The following is a 19,653-nucleotide window of genomic DNA, read 5'->3' as shown; positions in this document are numbered from 1 at the left end:
TGCGCTTTAGGCTCACGTTGGTGTGAAAATATCCATTAAAGAAGATTCACTTTATTAGCTAACTTGTATCTTTAGCTTCATTTGTTCTGTGCCACTTGGAATTCAGCTTTAATTAGAGTAGCATGCCAACCGGACCATGTTACTTCACTTGTCATGATGTTACGACAACGGGGGGGTTGGGAAGCTGTGGCGTAATAGACGTGTTTATGTGAGGGGAGTATAAACCCTGCAGAAACCAGGAGACGCTGCTGCTCTTTTCCCACACGGCAATATAAATAGCCTGCGAGTGTGGGGTGACGGCGGGCAGGCAGGGGCACTCGAGGGAGGATCCCGTCCGCACACAACAGCACATTCCTGTCCACCTGGCCCTGCCAAGGCCCCAGGGTCACTTTACAGGATGTGTTTACACACACTCACACACACCGCCCTTTGCTACATCGCCTCCTCCTCACACCTTTCCGTCCATCACCTGTCCCCTGCCAGCCCTCCTCTTGTCTGCACCAGGGACCCCTTGACTAAGGTCTCCATATCCACATGACGCTCGGTCACACACAGCTCTTGCACTCACTGACTCGCCACCTTTGACCACCGCGGAACGCTATAATGCACATTCGCTCAGACACGCTACTTTGGTTTCAGCAAGCTCAATGTTGCTGCTGCGTCAACCTGCAAACCCAAAACACACAGATAAACTGATTCCTGTCATTTCGATTTTTAGCTCTTTCTTTATTTTTATCCAGTAACGATGGTGAATTTCAACGATTTGCACCAATTCGGGACTTTTATATAGATATTTCACAACAAAAGTCAGATCAAAACAACTTGTGCAGGCATGTTGACAGTTTCCAAAAGTGGACCCATCTCCAGCCGAGTCAATGATTACACAGATTTAGTGCTGATTTGTGTACTTCTTTAATTTATATGTGCATTATCTGTCCCCATGTTGACATTTGGCCCATATAACCACAAGTTCACACCGTAAAATGATTTAATGTGATTAAATATTTGGAAACACTATCCGCTCTGCGTTTCTCTGTCAATAAGATCCCATTGGGCGTCTAATCTTGATGGCACTGCTCTAGTGGTCAAACATTTGATGATGCTTGTGTCAAGGAGATTTGAGACTCTGATCTGATGTCATAGTAAATCTAAATAAAGTCCACTTCGTTAAGCAGAAGTTGTGCGGTACACAGATATGGTACGGGACCCGGCTGATACCCTGTGGCTGCGCTGTAGTATCAGTTGAATGTTGATAGACAGATGGGGCACTCGGTGACCCCAATGGATTCGACTCCAAATGCAATAAGATAACAGCTGAGATAACAAAATGGATAAAGCTTATAGTTTCTCCAATGTCCATAAAAGTATTTACCCCAGCACTCCTTGTGTTTGTTGCCCCTCCCCCTCCCTCCTCATGTCTGTCTCTCTGTATTTGGGTGTGTTGGTGTGGCTGCAATTCCTAGTTCCATTCGATCCACCTGCTCAGCCTCCTCATTAACTGTAACTGTACATAACTGTAAATCTCCGGGACATTTAGCATCAGATCGTTGTCTCAGCACTAGTGGATCGTCTCCCCGCCAGCTCCAGTCTGGTTCTGCGTAGTCCTCATCTCAGTACCCCTCTGTGGCACCTGCCTGCGTTTTTCCTGAGTTCCCTAACAGGAAGAAGTCAGAAGATGACCACAAAAAGATTTCAGACTCAGTGGAAAGCCCCAAAAAGTTCAATAAAATCATCATTAAGAAATAAAACAACGTTGTCCTCACAAACTGAGTGACTAGGCAGAAAGAGTGAGGGAGGCCACGGAGACACCTACGACCAGATGGAAGAGAATTGTTTCCTGGGGTCTCCAGCTGAAGCTTTATGGGAGGGACTCCAAAGACAACTGGAAGGTCTTTGTGGACAAAAATGTAGCTTTTTTCCTTAATTAGACTAAGCGATCTGTTTGGCAAACTCACAACACAGCACGTTAGCTCACAGCCGCAGGTTCTGGAAGGGTTGTTAAGGTGAATGGAGAAAATATCACCAAGTAGGGGAGAGTAATCTGAATCTGCAAGAGAACCACAACTTGGGAGCAGATTTCTTTTCCAGCAAGACAACGACTGCAAGGATGCAGCAAAAGCTGCGGCTCTGCGCGACAAAGTCAGAGCCCAGATCTGAAACCATTTGAGAATTTTCCACGGAGCAAATTGACAGAGCTCGAGCTTCTGTAAGTGGGAATGGAAATGGAAAACTGCAGTGTCCGGCCTGAGTGGGACACTTCCAAGTGGACTCGGGGCCGTGATTGCGGCCAAAGGTACCAGGAGGCTATGCTGACCTGAAGGGGGCGCTGTCACTGTGATGCCAGCACAAGCTGTGCAATATAGATAACATCGTTTTTTGCAGGACAAAACAACACTATAAAACAATTTATACCAACAAACCCTCCAGCGCCACTAAACAACACACGCCTCCATTATATTAAAGTGTTTATACTTGAAAAGCAGTTGTGAGCTACCAGGAACAGTGAATCACTTCTTGTCACTGCTAATTTTAGAAATGTCCCACACACACGATGCAAAGTGTGTCTTTCGCTGGTTGCAATCTAAGAATATAAAGACTGGGTGACATCTTGAATGACAGCCCCCCCCCCTTCCCATGACTCTGATACTTGGGTGAGAAGGTGTTTTTAGGGTTTATGAGGACTGCGCACCATCACATGCACATACTCGCGTTATATCCCTTGTGTAATCATTGCTTTCCGCCCCCTGAGCATCAAACTCTGTGGTGAAAATCCATTGACAGATGGGGAAAGCTGCCCTGACGGATGAGCTCCAAATCAGGATTTAAAACCTCAACGGCTATGACAAGTGTTTCTTGTGGTTTCGCCACCTGCACAGTGAAAAAAACAAAACATCAACAAAACAACCATTTTGGTTCGGCCTAATGTAGCACCTGATGGGGGGGCGGAAGAAATTGACTTTTTCCCCACTTTTAAAGATGGAACAGAAGTTGAAAATGCTTCTGAGAATGAAACAAAGGACCAGATCTTTCCCAAGACTGCCTGTAAATGAATTATTTTCCTTTTTGTTGTCTGGTTGCTAAAGAGGAGCTGATCGGATTTTTCTGATCACACGGCAGCTCCACACCCTTCTGCACCCCATGTCTCATAACAGCCCACATCTGGACTTACATCATAAGCAAAACAGCCCAGCATGTGGGATTAATGCATTTTACATTACTGGCTTTAATTATTATTAGATTGATTATGGAATAAAGTGACTTGGTAACAGGAGTTCAGTGTTAGTCATGTGAGCAAAATGCAGGTATGAATGGGGATGCTAGTGGATGTTTTGGTAAAATAAGTTGAATAAACAAAGATGAGGGGTGCTTTATCATCTACAAAAGGCAAATATTTGTAGTGGTGCCAGCCGCTGACACCTAATGGCACATGGAGAGCACGAGCTTGACATTGGCCCCAGCAACAAAAGTATTGTCCCCTCAGACCCCTGAGGAGATCAATTTGCTCCCCCCTGTCTCTCAGCCTTTCAGCGGGGTTGAATAGGGGACACGGGCCAGGGCGCAGCAGCGGGGCGCTTGGCAATGTTGCTCTAATGGGGTGTGAAGACAAACAAATCGCTCTGATGAGACGTGGGTTTGTCATGGCGATGAGATGAAGGGGGGAAAGAAAAATCTAGTTTTCATGTCCAGGAATATTAGGACAATGTGTGGCTACAAAATAACAAACTGCCAGCTACATCAACAACATTGTATTTACAAAACATATTGGAACATTTCCCATCAAAATGTAACTTTAATCCTGTAACTGTAGGTGGAACTATTTAACCTGGGGGGAGAGGGGCTTTGGGAATGCAAGTAGGCTCTGCAAAATCTCGGTTGTGAATGAAAATAGCAATAATTTACACACCCAGATTATATAAAGTTTCTTGTTAAAAGTAAAGGTCAGTATCATCCTTTACCTTTACAAAATCTTTCTTATCCTTTTTAGATCTTGAACTGTCACAGGCTGCTCACTTTTTCTGTCTTTTTTTTAACCTAAAAAGCAAACCAAGAGTAGGTGTTAAGTGAAATAGGGGAAAAACGCGCAGATGATGGGAAGAAAAAAGAAAAACAAGAGAGAACGGGTTAATTTTGAGTCATACCAGACTCCGAGAAGCAGAAAAATGAGAACGAAAAATTCCTCCGCCACGGCAACAAAGAGAAAGAACCCCTGAACTTCTGATGTTGGCACAGTTATCAGAGATATGCTATCCCCACACGCGTTGTCATGCTATTTTTCAGCAGACGGAGAAGGGAAAGGCGCTTCGGTTTGATGCTTTTAAAAAGTTAGAATCGACGTTTCAGTGCGATAGATCCCCGATGACTTCAGCGGAAGGATATGGTCTTCGGCGCCTTCGCTCTCAGTGACTTCTCTGACTGCGCGGAGAGGTGGGAGACTTTTCACCGCTGGACGCAAAGAACTTTACATTTTAATCACTTCTTAAACCATTTCAGAGGACGTCTTGTAGGAACGGCCTTTTAAATAATCCCTGGGATGTTGTGACTTTAAGCGACACGTGTTTTGCGAATCTGAGCGCGTCCGAAAACTGTTAGAGAAACGCGAAGAAACCGAGTCGGGAGACAAGTTTGGTTTGGCGACCATATGTGGATTTTACAGAAAATATGGAGCAATTCCCCGGCGTCCCATCGGGCTCATCAATAGTCCTTGTCCTCTGCTTCATTCACCTGTCTTTGGGTAAGTGTTTTAATTGTGTTAAATCTGCTTTGTCCCTCCGCAATAACTCACAAGTTGTCATCACGTTTTGTTGCCTCCGCATCAGCGCGGAGCCGCCGTCGCATCTTTCCCCTCAACTCGGACTTCTGCTTTCAGAGTTGCTTATAGACACACAAAAAACAAACAAACAAACAAAAAACAAACCAAAACAGCCCCCTCCAAAAACATAAACCTCACTTCTAACATTTTCCTTTGCAGAATTCCACCCCGCTGCGCCTCTTAAACCCCCAACCTGTGTTAGACGAGCGCGTTTATGCGCGAACACCCATGTCAGGCCCCCGGAACCGAGGCTCTTGTCTAATTAGGCTGTTTGTCATGAGCGCTTTATTAATTATTTCCTTTTATCTCTGCTGAGGCGCACCGCTGCCCAGATGTTGAGCAGCGAAATTCAAAATGGACCCTGAACGGCGTCTAAGGAGGGGGGGGGAAATCCCCGAATGTCATCAAAAAAGCTATGGTCGAAAAGCCATGGTCAACGTTTGTCTAATACCTTGCAGCAGATCTATCCTGCATTAATCCGTAGGCCAGACCACTGGAGTAGCCCCGAAAAGCAATAGAATCAGATTAAAAGAAGCCCCCCCCCCCACCTACTAGTTAATCTACTGCACCTTTTCATATTTTAACATTTATGTGATGTCTTCTAAGGCTAAAGCTATTGTTTGCTATGTGGGTGCAATGCTAAAACATCTGGAATGCAACTATCCTGATTTGTTTCGACTCCGTTGGCTTCCATCATGGCTTGACTGTGACCGGCATAAAGAGGATGGCAAAAAACCTCCGTCGAGGTCCAGTTTTCTTACTTCTCCCACAAATGCTCCAGCGCTGTAAAGTATTTAATGTCTCTGCTGTCTGAACTCAGGGGGGACGCATGCGGCCTTCTGTTTTGGGAGGACTGGAGGTGAGTTCCAGACTGGCTCTGGAAAAAGAACCAAAGACAATGTGAAAGTGCTGCAGGCAGTGCAAGGAGAGGCAGAGGAATGTTGTTGGTGTTTGACATTCCTCCCTCCCTCTTTGCTTAGTCCCCCTCTCTCTCTCTTACACACAAATGCACACACACTCACACACGCACACGCAGACACACACACTCCCGATGATCTCCGAAGATAGTGTTTTTGATCTCCGAAGATAGTGTTGCTTTTCCTGAACGTTGTGCCGAGCGAAGCGTCCAATTCTGGCCAACACGGCCGTCCCGCCTGTTATTTACACCGTCGTGGCTCAAGATCTGCAACCAAAAACGATCGGCGTGCACGTTCGGGTTTGCCCGTTGAGGCCGTACACGTCATTCGAGGGTTAGAATGTTCAACCTAATCCTTTTGTGGTCACGTTTCCTTCCATTAATGTGTGAATTTTTACTTTTTCCGGGCCACCTGATATGCTGCCTGTGTTGGGTGTTTTCTGTGCTTTGACGCCTTCCTAAGCTACCTGTAACCACACACCAGAGTGTTGTGGCTCTCGCCAACAGGCTTCTGTGGTGTGTTTTGGTCATGAAGCTGTAAAGGCAATACATTTAAATACAGTGGTGATCATTTCTTTAACGCCTGGTTTTCCAGTTGCTTGATTTCCGCCCTCTGTTAGACGCGGATCGACAGCAATATTCTATTCTGCAGATGTCCCCCTGTAACAAAGTGTCCGTTCCGCTCCTGTCTTACTGCCTCCAGCTTTACGATGGCTGAGTCGGCAGCATTTTGTGTCGTATCCGCTCCAGACTTTTACAGCACTTTGCAGCAGTTTGTTATGTGTTGTGTCACAAAGGTGGCGCGCTTGAAAGAGCCCCGGGGATCGCCTTAGGAAGAGGAAACGTGCGGCAGGAGTGCGAGCCGCTACATCAAATAAAGAAAAATGATCCGCCAACAAATACATTTCGTTGTGAACTGTGAAACTCGCGTTGCTCTCCTCCTTTAATGCAGACAGGCTAAACGCAGCGTGTCACATTTAAGTAACACCACCTTAAAAACAAACACCAAGATGAGCAAAATAAACTCTTTCAGGAAATTCAGGCTGGATTTGGTTGGTCTAATTTACTGATGTTCAGTATTAATGAGCTCTAATTGGATCCTCGTGACCCAATGAAATATTTATAAAGGAATCTTTTAGGATCTTTTCACCTTTGACTTACAGTGGCTCTATCTTGCCATGTGCTGAGAAGACTTTTACTAAGAAGATATTTATCATAAGAAGATTTAATTGGCCTTTGACCACAGTGTCGTTAACCCGAGGTTCTTCCCACCATCATAGCTTTGCCGATACTGCAGCTTCACTATCTTGATACACTTTGGGGGCTCTTTATAGTCTTTTTTTTAATCACAGATTACATTAACATTTGCCTCTCATGGAATCATGTGTCTAAATAAACTTGGAGGTACATGCCCATCATTGTTACCATGGTTACTTACAATAGAAATGACCTTCCCATCGATGGCTGAAATGGCTCATAAAGACATTTTTGGGAACTCGATGCTAAGATGATGGAAAAGAAAGTCTTATGGGGACTTTATGCAGCAAGGACCGCGCTAGTTATCGTCCCTTTTGCTTGACTGGGTGTGTTCCCAGTGACGTTTGGTGCTCATTCATTACTAACTGTGAGCAGCGGTAAATCCAGGAACCGTGTGCACTGTTGCAACTGTCAGGTTTGAGTGGATAGCAGCGTATTGTGTCTGCGCTGCTCAACAGGTTAGCAAATTAACAGGGAATTAACAGTCCTGCATTCCTCAGCCTGCACGGCCCCGTAATCCCAGAGGCATTCTGCCAGGGCGCATTGAGAAATGATTCAAGTAGGGCTGAATTTAGGGAGGCTGAACCAATTCTTAATTGGTCATAGTATTAGAACTGTTTGAACTATTTCAGTAAAAGGGTGTGGGCGTAAGGAAATTCCAGATTCCAACTCCAAAATGTCATTGTGTTTTCCAATTTATAAAGGATTAGCTTTATTTGGTGACTGGACCATAAACTGGTTTAACGGTAACTTGTTTGCATTTGGTCTGTTGTTATCTAAAATGTCTTGAGCAATAATATGTAAAATACAATAAGGGGGGGGTTTGCAATTTTTGGATTCATTCATTTTTCGATCTGAAATCCATCCGCTTATTTTAGAGGTCCAGAGTTCAGAGTGAACTCTGAGGTGAGTTCAGTGTAATTAAAAGGTGATAGACTACCACAGAAACCGCTGGGCACTTCTCAAACCACTGTACCTTTATTGTCTGCTTCTTTAAGACCAGGAATCTAGATTTGCCACAAAAAAAGGAGATAGCAATATACAGTTTCTGCCTAAGACAAAGAGACGTGTGTGTAATGTCCTCCGATGCTTTTGCTGGCACGGGCGGACGCGCTAAAGTTCGACAGCGCCCTGCAAATTTAATTCTGTCCTTCAAGACCGCAGCCCCTGCCTGGTTTGTGGCCTGGTTCCTCTACCGTCTGTGTGGGCCCGTGCAGCGCCCCTCACGGCAGCGGTGTTTGGTTTGAGCCTCTTCACGCTCCTTCCATGCTGAGCTTAAGGTGTTTTATTGCAGGTTTCCATGACGATTGTTTGGCCTGCTGGATTTTAAGACTCTTACAGCAATTCCAGGAAGCGGGGTGACTTCCTCACTCAGCGCGAACAACTTCCTGCCCTCTGCTGTATGGTTGTGTGCCAAGGTTGAGGGACACCCGGTCTCGTGCAGGCTTTGTCTGAAGACCTGTAATTACTTCCTCATCTCAGTCCTCTGCTATCAGCTCGAAGCCCACGTCTCTCACTCTCGCTCTTACTGACACTCTCACCCCTTTGAAAATAATAAAGGGTCGTTTAATATTCTGATCTGAGTCTTGGTAGGAAAAATAGGACGTGTCTGTTTAGGTGGTGGATAGAAGTTTCCACACTTCTTGTGATGACCTGTGTGAGCACAAATTAAGCAGTATGTGAGGCTCATGTCCTGCAGCTGTCGGCTGTCGTGAACTCAACGGTGGTCTGCGTAATTGTGCATATGCTCGTGTGCGTGCTCATTAGGATTATGAATTTCACAGTGCTTGTGTGGTATCCCCATGACGAATGGAGTATGTCTGCCAGCCTGGCTCTGAAGCAGCAGCCTGAGCCCATTTACAGAGTCTGGATAGTCAACAATCCTGACTCCATATCTGATCTTTGAAAGTGACATTATCCGGTAGGCTTTCCACCAGTCTCATCAGCTGTATCGGATGGGCTGATGTTTCGCATTTTGTATGATTTTCATGATCGGCCATTATGTCTTAATTCAGAGATCTGATCTATAATGTCCTCGCTGTTTTGAGACGATTTGTAGACGTTGCATATATTTCTGATGGAATTTACCCGTCTCATTTACTTCCACAAAGCCTCTCAGCACCGACATGTTTGTTTGCTAGTGTTGAGTTAAGTTTCAAAAAACCTAAAACTCTATGGAGATGTAAAAAATGCAACACCACACTTGAACAAATAAGGCATGATTGTTTTGCTGTAAACAAACAAAGGAAATTGGCACGTCTCATTGGTTTAGAGGTGTTTTCTTAAATTTTTGTGCCATTTATGTTTTGAGCGCCGTCTCTATGTAAAGAACATTAAAGGTTTTGGAATCTAGAATAAGTCAGATATGTCCTCCAGAGGACTAGTTGGCATTTTCAGTTTAGTCAGCTTCAGGCAGAAATTGTCAAGCCATGACAAGAAAAAGGCTTTAGAATACTTTTTGATACTCAGTAAACAGTACACCAGTGGATGCAGTCAATAAACAACTAATTTAAATCACTATATTGCCCCCTTACGTGATCAGATTGTGATCTGTTATTGGTTCCATTAAAATCACTAATTGGCGGTCGGCCACAAAAATCCTGATGGTGCAAAGACTATTATCTGGGGTAAATTAAAGAGGCTTTTATTTTTTTTACAAGGACTTCCTGACTCAGATGACACTCTGTAACAGGAAATAACACCATTTTCACACTTCCTGTAATGAAATGACTTTTTTGTAAAGTGGTTAGCAATTCTTAAAAATCAGCTGACCCACTATTCTGTTTTTAAGGCCTCTGCCTCATTAGCTAGAAGACGTCCTCTTTGACACGTGGCAGCTTGAGACAAAATCCAATGACAACATTTGAACAACCTCTGCCAATGAATAACTGTCTTCATTAATCTGTCGCACAGAAAACAGCAGCGCCTTTCACGCTGTGCCGTGTCATAGCGCTTAATAAAGGAGGAGAACACCACCGTTTTTGTTTAGTATTGCGCTAGCATGTGGTGCGTGAAGAGCGCTGCAGACAAATCTCTGGCAGCTCGTAGGCGCACAATAGCCGATGTGTCTGGGGATGAGTGTTTATTGGTGGGCAGATAGTTGCGCTTTGTTGTCCTCATCAAGGCTCATTTCTGTTTCTCTGCACATCCGGCTGCCCTATTACCACCGGCGGGTTTTAAGGCTGGTGTCTCAACATTTCCTGATTTTTAATTTTTACCAACACGGCATACTGTGGGAGCCCCCACAACTCCCTCGACACACACACACACACACACACACAGAGCTGATTCGGAGATACCATAGGTGGAAATTATTACACACAGTGGTTGAAACATGGATGTGTTGTCATGTACTGTAACTCACTATCATAATGAGAATGATGTATTTTCAGTAAATAAAAATTAGGCATTTTTATTTAAGGGACTTCTTCTTATTAATAGATATTATAGCTGATTTCTTCTGCCTTTAGCTTCAGATATAGGCTCAGAAGTTGTGTCATAATTGATTTCAGCCTTCCCAGTGGCCAACATCACATTTGTAACCTAGTAACTAACTAAAGGCACGCCTGCTCTAACAGCCATTCAGGTCTTATTTATACAGAATAATAAACACACAGAACAAATCAACAATATACTTTGTCAATTGTGGAGTTGTGCAGTCACTGACATGCAAATGTTATGAAATGTTGACGGAAAAACAGGTTGTTGTGCAATATAGTTCTTGTTTTGGCCACAACAATGCTGAACCCTTGTGTCATTGCTCCTAATAATGCGATCGGAACTTAAAGTGCAGTAAAGCTGATAGCACAGAGACGGAGCAGAAACACTCAATCACACAAGTGTTGAGCAAGGCCGAAGTGTCTGGCAGATTCGTCACTTTCTAACCATTTGTTTTTTGTCTCTTGCAGCTCTGCAGTGCATGGACAATAAGGCCCCTTGTGTTAACAATGCGACGTGTGTGACATTGAACAACCGCACCGAATACTGCAGGTGAGACCGACTGGCTGGGCCGTTTCCTCTCAGCCTGATTCTGCTAATGAAAACACAGCCTCAGAGAGAATGTGGCGATCATTGGATGTGAAGGGAGAACAGCAACGCGGAGCCAAGTCTGTTCACGGGAACATGAGGATTTGTGGAGTTGCAGAATAGGGAATGAAAGACTGCTCTGTCTGACAAAGTACACCAGCACTGGGAACAATACCAATACACACACTTCCACTTCCAAGATGTTATTTAGGACATTTGCTTGTGGTGGGGGGTAGTTACTTACTCTTCTGGAGCAGTACTTCTAATACAGCTACTACTATTAATGACCTTTTAACACTTTGCCTGAGGTCGATAATATTACAACTTAAAATACATTAAAAGTCAGTTTCTTCCCTTTTTGTGGTGCAGTTATACCATAAAGTAGCTTTTGAGTGTAAAAGAGCAACCGACTGTTTGATGTGTAGCATCAACTTTCTGGCCCCTTAGCTGGAGTTTGTAATTAAGACCGTGCTATCGTTATAATTGCGCCTGCCACTCCTAAGCCCAACAAAAACACACCATAACTGTTCCACGAACGTGCTCATATTTCACCCAATGTGATGTGAATCACGCCGAGTGTCTGTTCCCAGAGCTTTTGGAATTTCAACACTTGGCTCCTTCTGTAAATAGGAGGAGAGTGAGCAGCATTCATTTGGTGGGTGTTTGACATTCTCTCCATCTAATTGAAGGTCAGAGTGAAATGCACCTGTACCACAGGGGCAAGTGCCAGCATGTATTCCCTGTTTATGTGACCAGTTATTATTATTATTATTATTTGGTCGTCCTTAAATGTGCCAGGTTACAAATTAGTTTTACACTGGTTTCTATTGTGCCTAAGATGAACCCAGAGATGTGAAACTTTGTTGAATTGAATAACAAAATAAGTAAAGTGCATGTTAAGAATAACTGCCAAAAAAGCTAAATAATATCAATTTATTTCTAGAGGAATGGTTTGCGGCAATTCAGTTTGTATTTAATCGTCAGCTGCCTTGTATTCCTCTCAGGATGATCCTGGTGATAAAAGAATGCCCTCTTGCCCTGCAGAAACACAGAAAGGAGCCTCTCAGTTTAGAAGAGTCAGCTGACAGTGCACAGGACTGTTGTTAGACTGATTAAGTCAGGCCATTTGGATAGTAGAGATCTCTCTCTCACTCTCTCTCTCTCTCACCACACACACACACACACGCACAGACACACTGCAACATTTTGCAACTCTCTGGCCCACTTTGGTGTATCTGCACTGTGGTGCTGGTCAAAAGGATCATTGTCTAATAATCTTATTATGTGTACCAGTGTATTAAAGACCACCGATTGTAAGTAAACAGCCACTTAGCCAGTTTGGATTGGACCAGGCTAATTCTGTCAGATTTGATCAGACGGGGAGTAAAAGATCTCGCTTGAGCCTACACCTACATTTTGGGTGTTATACCAATAGATACTTGAGGTTGTTGAATTGTTAGGAACACTAGTGTTTCTCACTGGTGACTCAATACATTAGTGTTTGAAAAAATGCAAGAAATGGGTGTACCCAATCAAAACCATGGATTTGGTGAGGCTGGTAGCTGTTTCAGTTTGATATCTGGAAACCGATCTGCTTTAGACTGTAATTGAAAACAGGATGAACTTCTATGCATGTTTTAATCTGCCCGCTTGTGTCTGGTGCCTTGTCTGTGGAGGTCATATCTCGATGACAAGATATAACACCTAAACCTTTTCGCAATATTCAAATGATTTTCCAGAGAGGAACTGGAGACAAAAAGACAAGAAAAGTAACAAGATAAAGTTTTTGTGCCCATATTACAGATTGGAATAGTGCCAGTCTGAGAAAATCAGTTGAATCCGTGCTGAAATTTGTGTTTGGTGTCTTTTTGGACACAAAAGTGTTGTGAAAGAGCGTTAAAACAAGGGTGAGGTCGACAAGCTAACTACCAGCAAAGGGTGCAGAGAAGTCGTCTAACCGGTGACACTACAAGCCGACGGTCTGATTCTGTGTGGATTTGCTGTTGTCACAAGTGTCTGTGGTGCATTACTCAATGAAAATATCACTGTGAAGTCATTCCTGACAAGGAGTCACAGTGTTGGCTGGAGAGTTCATGAAATTAGTAAGAAATCTCATTCACTTTCTAAAAAAAACATTGACGTGACTTTGAAGACGCACACGAAAAACCACCAGAGCCCTAGCTGTTCATTTAAATGGAATATTAATGGGACACGTTCCCGTGAAAACCTCAAACTGTTTAAGGGGACATTTGTCAATTTGCATGACTTGCAGATTTGCACAGACTTTGCTTGATATTTCGATGGAAACCAGGCTGGTGACCGGGCCAACTCAGAGGATGGAGTTAAACTAACTATCCGCCCTGCCAGGGTTTCTTCTGTGTAGCAATGATATAGTTTACAATAGTTCTGGTGCTGTTTTACTGAGGATCATTGGATGCAATACAGTCTCCGAGCTGGAGCTGGAGCTAACTGTGGACACTGAGTGAAAGTAGTGAGAGCACAGATGTGAACAGATGTGCTGTGATCCACTCAGCATGAGGTTTTATTGGACTTTCTCAAATACACCTCCATCACTTACCGCATTGAAACGCTTTTGTCAGCCTGGAGGTGTCAGGGACGACATCAGCGACTGCCCCAAATGCATCGTTGCAGTCAGTCTGGAGCACTTAACACAAATCTCATGGCATCAGCTTTTGCTTCTCTCACAGCCCTCCTCATGGTGCAACCGCCTTGCCTTTCACATTCAGCCAAAAAGAGGAGCTACTTAAGAATGTGAGAAAGAGAGTCGGCCCGTTTGATCTGACAGGCAGAATTTGCCCAAAGGGCAGCCAGCGCAAGAAAAAGGGCCATGAGTAAAGAAGATGTCTATTTCAGGTAATCTGAGGAGGAGTAACTTGGAGCGTTGGGGGCTGGGGCAGAAAGGAGAGTCCCTTCTGTCTTGTTAGCGCCCCTTCATCAAACGCTCTCCCCTAAGCTCACTTGAGGTCAAGGTTTTACACGTGTGATCGGGACATAACTGATGAGAAGCTTTAATCCCTTTCCCAGAAACTCTTTATTCTGCTCTTTGTGCATTTTTGCTTTAACTGTGTCGAAGGGTTGCTGTTGTTAAGTCCCGTCCCCTTTTGAGGGCTTAACCTCGAGCCATTTCCTAATGATCGCTCTGCAGCAACATGGCGGTAATCTTAGATTTGAGTGTTGGGGGGAAATAAGTGTAAGCATCGATGTTTTTTCTGATAAAATCCATGATGTTTAATCCTCTTGTGCTTTTATATATAATTTCCACCACTACACCTACACTAAACACGCTTAACCTGGTTAAACAGGCAAATATGTAAATTAATTTATAACAAAGAGCATATGTGTGAGTAAGAGGATGGGATTGCAGTCACTTCCTGCCCTTTCTGCAAACCAACAAGTGGAACTGAAGATGCGGTCCAGACTGGAACCACAATGATAAGAGTTTCTTTGTGCTGATGTTTATGTTCGTGTGTCTGGAAAGTCAGGGACAAGTTCACATGGCAGCACAAAAATGTTTGAAGCAAAGTAATTATGTTAGGTTGAGCCTGAACCAAGTAGTTTATTGACAAGCCTTTGATAAACAATGAATTATTTGTTCTGGCCGAGGGGTTTCGTTTGTGAGAAATCTGGGTGGAAGTAAGGGCCACGTTACGTTAGAAGAAATCAGGTATTTTGGTTAAGTCAAAGGACTCGTAGAAGCTGCTCAGAGAGGGAGCGAGGGGGGAGCTGGCAGTACACTGGGGAATCTGACAACCAGACCATAAGCCCACACACAGTATGGTGACAAGTGGCTGCCCGTCACACATCCAGTCTGAGGTCACGCAGGCGGTTCCGACACTTAGTCAATCTGAATACAACTCAAAAGAAAATCCAATTTCAAACAAGTACCCACCCATATATTCAAAGATTTCTAGGGTTTGACTTTTAATAAAGCTGACAGCTAACCAAAGTAGTAATAAATTTAGAATAGATTATATTGTTCTCATTTGATCAGTGAATCAGTGACTGTGGGCACGCTGCTGTTTTAGATAATGAGGATTTATAGGGGAGGAGATCTATTATTAGGCATTCCACTTAAAACTACCACAGTAATGGGATAATGACAGAACAGCGTAGTAGGCAGAGGAACCGCTCATGTAAAAATAGTCTTCTTTAACTTGTCTTTAAGCGTAGTTTGTGATTTTACCACATGTTACCCGAGCAGACTCCACCCTGCTCTGCGTGACTTTATTCAGTCTGCACAGATGTTTTTTAGCCTGTCTAGCTTTCTTTTTTCTCCCATTCTTTTGCTTCAGCTCCAGTGTAAAAAAAAAGAAAAGAAAAAAAGGCCTTTTCTCTGGAGCGCTCGCTCTCAAGACATTTACTTTCAATTTTTTGGCCATTTAAAAATGAGAGACGGAGCAGAAATGAAATGCCAATATCAGAATTACTAGGCTAAAATTATACACTGCATTGTAAATAAGCAGCATAAAGTTAAAAAGGAAGAATAGTTTTTAAAGGCAGCTACTAACCCAAGTCCTAGAACCTGGGGCATCTGATCCTACTCTCCAGGGGGCTAATGTGAGGCCTGTCGTGGCTACTTTTGGTACTACGACTGAATCCACAAGCAAATTCTGCTGTGATGCATTTTAATACCCTAGTGTAGCTTCCACCTGGTCATCAGGATGGTTCTGCGGTCTCATTCCAGGAACCCTCTTGCGTCACTCCTTGACTTAGACATTATAAAAGCAGGGCTGTTGCAGGAGATCACTGTTCCATCTGTTGGGCTGAGCAGTGCAATCCCACCCCTGCCGCCTGCTGTCAAAAACTCTCCCTGGCTAGTTGAGGAAAGTCAAAGGAATGCCATAACAGTCGACATCCCATGATGCTTGATAATGTCACACTTAACAGCTCTTTGTTGGGACAGATGATAATGACAACAACAGAAAATAGACGTTATTTTGCCATTAATCTGCAACCAGCAGGCATTGTGAATAAACTTCAGATAAAAGTGTTTTGGATTTTGTTAGCAACATACCAGACTGTAGACTAGATCACCAGTGCTCTGGCCAAGTTTATGCTCTAACTCTTTGTCCTTCACCCGCAGGGAGAGCAGGATGAAGTTATTAAGCTGAGACTAGAGCAAAGGTTTGAGGAGGAGGTGTCTGTGGGTTTAGAAGAGGAAGCTGGAAAGGTGGGAGGGGAAAATTGTTACAATAGTCGGGCAGAATAAGGGCTCAAGGAAGGGGGGTGTAATGGGAGTGAAGGGGAGCTTAGACAGAGTAATAAGAAGGTGGGAGACATTATATGAATGAGTGAGAATCGACATACTCCCCTTTGCTCGCAGCAGCCCCGCCGGCCAGCCATGACAGGCAGAGGTCGGCAGGAGGTAGAGGAGAGAGAAGGAAGGAGAAAGAGGGTGCAGAGAGGGAGGGGTGCGCATGAAATCGGGGCTGCTAATGTGAACCAGCTGTAGAAACCTGACACTTGGTGAGTGGGTTTGCAAAGAAAGGTGGAGGAGTGAGAAACAGAGGGGGAAAGGGCTGCAGGACACAGCGCGGTGAAAGAAGAGGGAAAAAAAAGTCCAGTCTGGTTTAAACAAAGAAGACCTTAAATTATTGGGCTGCATTAAAATGATAATTGATTAGAAAGTGAGGGAACAGGATCTGTAGTGTGTCAGAAATAAGCCGGTGCTTGTGTTGTGTTCAGGGACATGCTGGTGAGCCAGTGTTAAATAGTCTCTTCCTGAGTGAGACACCACTCCCTGGCATTAATGTGAATTATGCACAGCCCTGCCTGCTGCTCTGATACAGCCCTGGGTTAATAATGACCTCTATCTTCCAGTGAAACCTGAAGGACAGGGCAGTATCGTTCCCTGACGCTCTGGCATGTGGGTCTGTCAACACTGGTTAGAGACAAGAATTTAATAGATGTTGGTCTGCGTGTGTCGTGTCAGCACTTGGACTTTTTTTTTTTTAACGTATTTTATATGCTACTAGTCTTGGGCTCTATAAGCTGCTTTTGGTTATATAAATCTTTCTTCTTAAATTAAACACTACATCAAAGCACCAAAGGTTTTGCATTAGCTGAGATATAAACGTCTCAAATGACCCCGGTCTTTACAGTGACAGTGTGTAAATGTTCTCAGTGAAACACAAACCTGGCATTAACTCAGACACAATGAGCTTTGTGTGACAGCTTCCTAATGTGATGCGTGTCCCAGGCCAGTGGGCCATGTCATTATTCCCCTTCAAGGGGCGTAGAAGAAAAAAATAGCAGTTTTTATCTCCACAATGGCTGTCTGATGGTGACATCCTGGACAAATGCAGCACTTGTGTACTTGTGCGTGTTTCAGATCGTGATACTCTTGTTTTGGGAATCGAGGATGTGCGTGATTGGAATAATTCACATATGTTTGAGTGCAAATTGTATCCAGATGGGTTTCATTTCTGAAGGGTCAGCGGGTGACTCACAGGTCTCTCAGTCATGAGATCCATAAAATCTGCCTGGCATGATCCACAATTGTCTTTTTTTCCCCATGTCCTCAAAGCCAAATTCATTCAAGCTGTTTTAGGGCGGAGTGTCCAGTAATAGACTGGGTCCCTGAATATGAAATAATTCACTTCACGTGGTACCTAAATGTATCAGATTTCTGCCTTATTGTGGCCCACAGAACGTGTGGGTTGAAATGGTTGAATTGTCTGTGCATGTGTCCCACCTCGTGTCTCCTCTCTGCTCTCTTGTTACCTGAGCGCCCCGAGGGAGGCAGGTTTAGGGGCCTGTGAAAGAGGCAGCGAGTGGCTTTGTCACCCACAGTCTCCAGACAGTGTGTCTGCCATGTGCCACACCTACACGGGCACACACTGCAGCAGGTCATTGAGACAAACGCCTTGATGCCATTTCTGTGCTGATTCAGCACTTGTCCAGTTGCCTTCACATACAGGGAAGTCATGAGCCAAATTGTGAAAGTACAGAGGAATAGAAAGTGTCAGAGAAACCATTGCCGATTATTACACACTGAGGAGGGGATTTGTTGTGTAATGTTGTAATTTCCACTACGTGCTTCGGCATCTGGTTGACTTTCCTGAGAAATAGGTCAAGGAAAGACCAGCGAAATCAAAGTGTTTTCCGTTGGAGATGTGATGGATGTTTAGATGGAGATCTTTTCACTTGTTTTTAGTTTCAGTAGGGCACAGTCAACAACTTCCAGATCCTTCCACCACCTCCTTCTGCTTTGTCATCACTAACCCCAGTATAACCCCACCACCAACCAGAACTTCCTCTTTCTGCTATAGCTACTGTGAGCTGAACTCTCAGGGTGGCTCAACAAACAGCTCAATGACTTTGTATGTATTAAGGATACTTTATGCAAATATTCATAATTTTTGTTTTAAAATAATGCCTGGATCAAGGCAGTCAAACAGTGTATTGCACAATAGTGTTTACTTTGGTATGTCTTCTTCTTTGATGTGTGTCTAAGCGCACTACATGAATGTGCATGTGTTAATTTTAGAGCCACACTGTCTGATGTGGGTTCAGCTTGTGCACATGACTGAAACTCGTTTTTTTGTTTGTCTCTTTGTCAGGCACAACTAAAGACACTTGCCTTCTCCTTATTTCATCCTTCTGCTTTATTTCCTGTCTCTGTGTGGTTGCTTAAATGGTGGTGTGCTTTTGTTTGGGTCCAGGTGTGCTCCAGGGTTCCTGGGCGAGTACTGTCAACATAAGGACCCCTGCCAGCCTGGATACTGCCTGAACGGAGGGAACTGCTCCGTGTCCATGTCAGCGGGTGTGCCTGTGCCCGGCAGCGCCACCTGCTCCTGCCCTCTTGGCTACGCTGGCCAGCATTGCCAAATTCCCCAGAACTCCACGTGTTACCCCAACAACCCCTGCGCCAACCGTGGCATCTGTACACTTCTGCCCTTTGACAAGTACAAGTGTGAATGCGCAAGAGGGTGGACAGGTAAGAAGAAAATCATTTAGAATGCCCCTTTTATGCCTATTTTTTTAAATATAAGAATCCAGGATTATGGTGTGATAATCAAAAAGCCCATATTAGTAACACCAAGGGTCCCCAAAATGCTAATGGCTTCCCTTTATTATTTCAGGGCCTGGCTGTGAATACGAGGACAGCTGTCTGTCAAGTCCCTGTGCCAACGGAGGAACCTGCAGCACTTTGTCTGGTGGCAGCTACACATGTTCATGTCTCCCTGGTTACACCGGTCGTCACTGCCTTAATGACACAGACGAATGTGCAGCCACGCCATCAATTTGCCAGAACGAAGGCACGTGTATCAACACTCGGGGCTCTTACAAGTGAGATTTTCATAATGGTGTATGAAAAATGTAACTTTATCCACTGACAAGACTGATGAAAATAAATATCTACCCCAAAGGTGTATGTGTGCCCTGGGGTTCACTGGCAAACATTGCGAAAGCTCATACATCCCATGCTCACCTTCGCCATGCCTAAATGGAGGCACCTGCAATCAGAACTCTGAAACCAGTTACTCCTGTCACTGCCTTCCAGGTAAGAAGCTTCTGCATAATGACTACTTTTAAACTCAAAATTAACATAGTGTTGTAAAAGTTGACCAGATGCATTCTGGTGCCTGACAAAGAAAATCCTGGAGAGACAAATTTCACT

General features: G+C 44.2%; 1 protein-coding gene across 1 annotated transcript in view; it reads left to right on the top strand.

The window, feature by feature from the left end:
• The first annotated feature begins 4,182 nt into the window (after window positions 1-4,182).
• notch2 (notch receptor 2) overlaps window positions 4,183-19,653 on the top strand; it is a 29,878-nt gene continuing 14,407 nt past the window's right edge. The window contains exons 1-5 of the mRNA XM_057039509.1: window positions 4,183-4,732; window positions 10,892-10,973; window positions 18,695-18,969; window positions 19,115-19,322; window positions 19,403-19,536. Of these exons, the coding sequence (XP_056895489.1) occupies window positions 4,660-4,732; window positions 10,892-10,973; window positions 18,695-18,969; window positions 19,115-19,322; window positions 19,403-19,536 (772 nt within the window). The 5' untranslated portion in view covers window positions 4,183-4,659. The remainder of the gene's footprint in view (window positions 4,733-10,891; window positions 10,974-18,694; window positions 18,970-19,114; window positions 19,323-19,402; window positions 19,537-19,653) is intronic.

The sequence above is a fragment of the Takifugu flavidus genome, chromosome 7 (assembly GCF_003711565.1).
Source record: "Takifugu flavidus isolate HTHZ2018 chromosome 7, ASM371156v2, whole genome shotgun sequence".
In the NCBI taxonomy this organism is placed as follows: domain Eukaryota; kingdom Metazoa; phylum Chordata; class Actinopteri; order Tetraodontiformes; family Tetraodontidae; genus Takifugu; species Takifugu flavidus.
The sequence above is the reverse complement of the archived record's forward strand: the minus strand, read 5'-3'. Positions and strand labels throughout refer to the sequence as shown.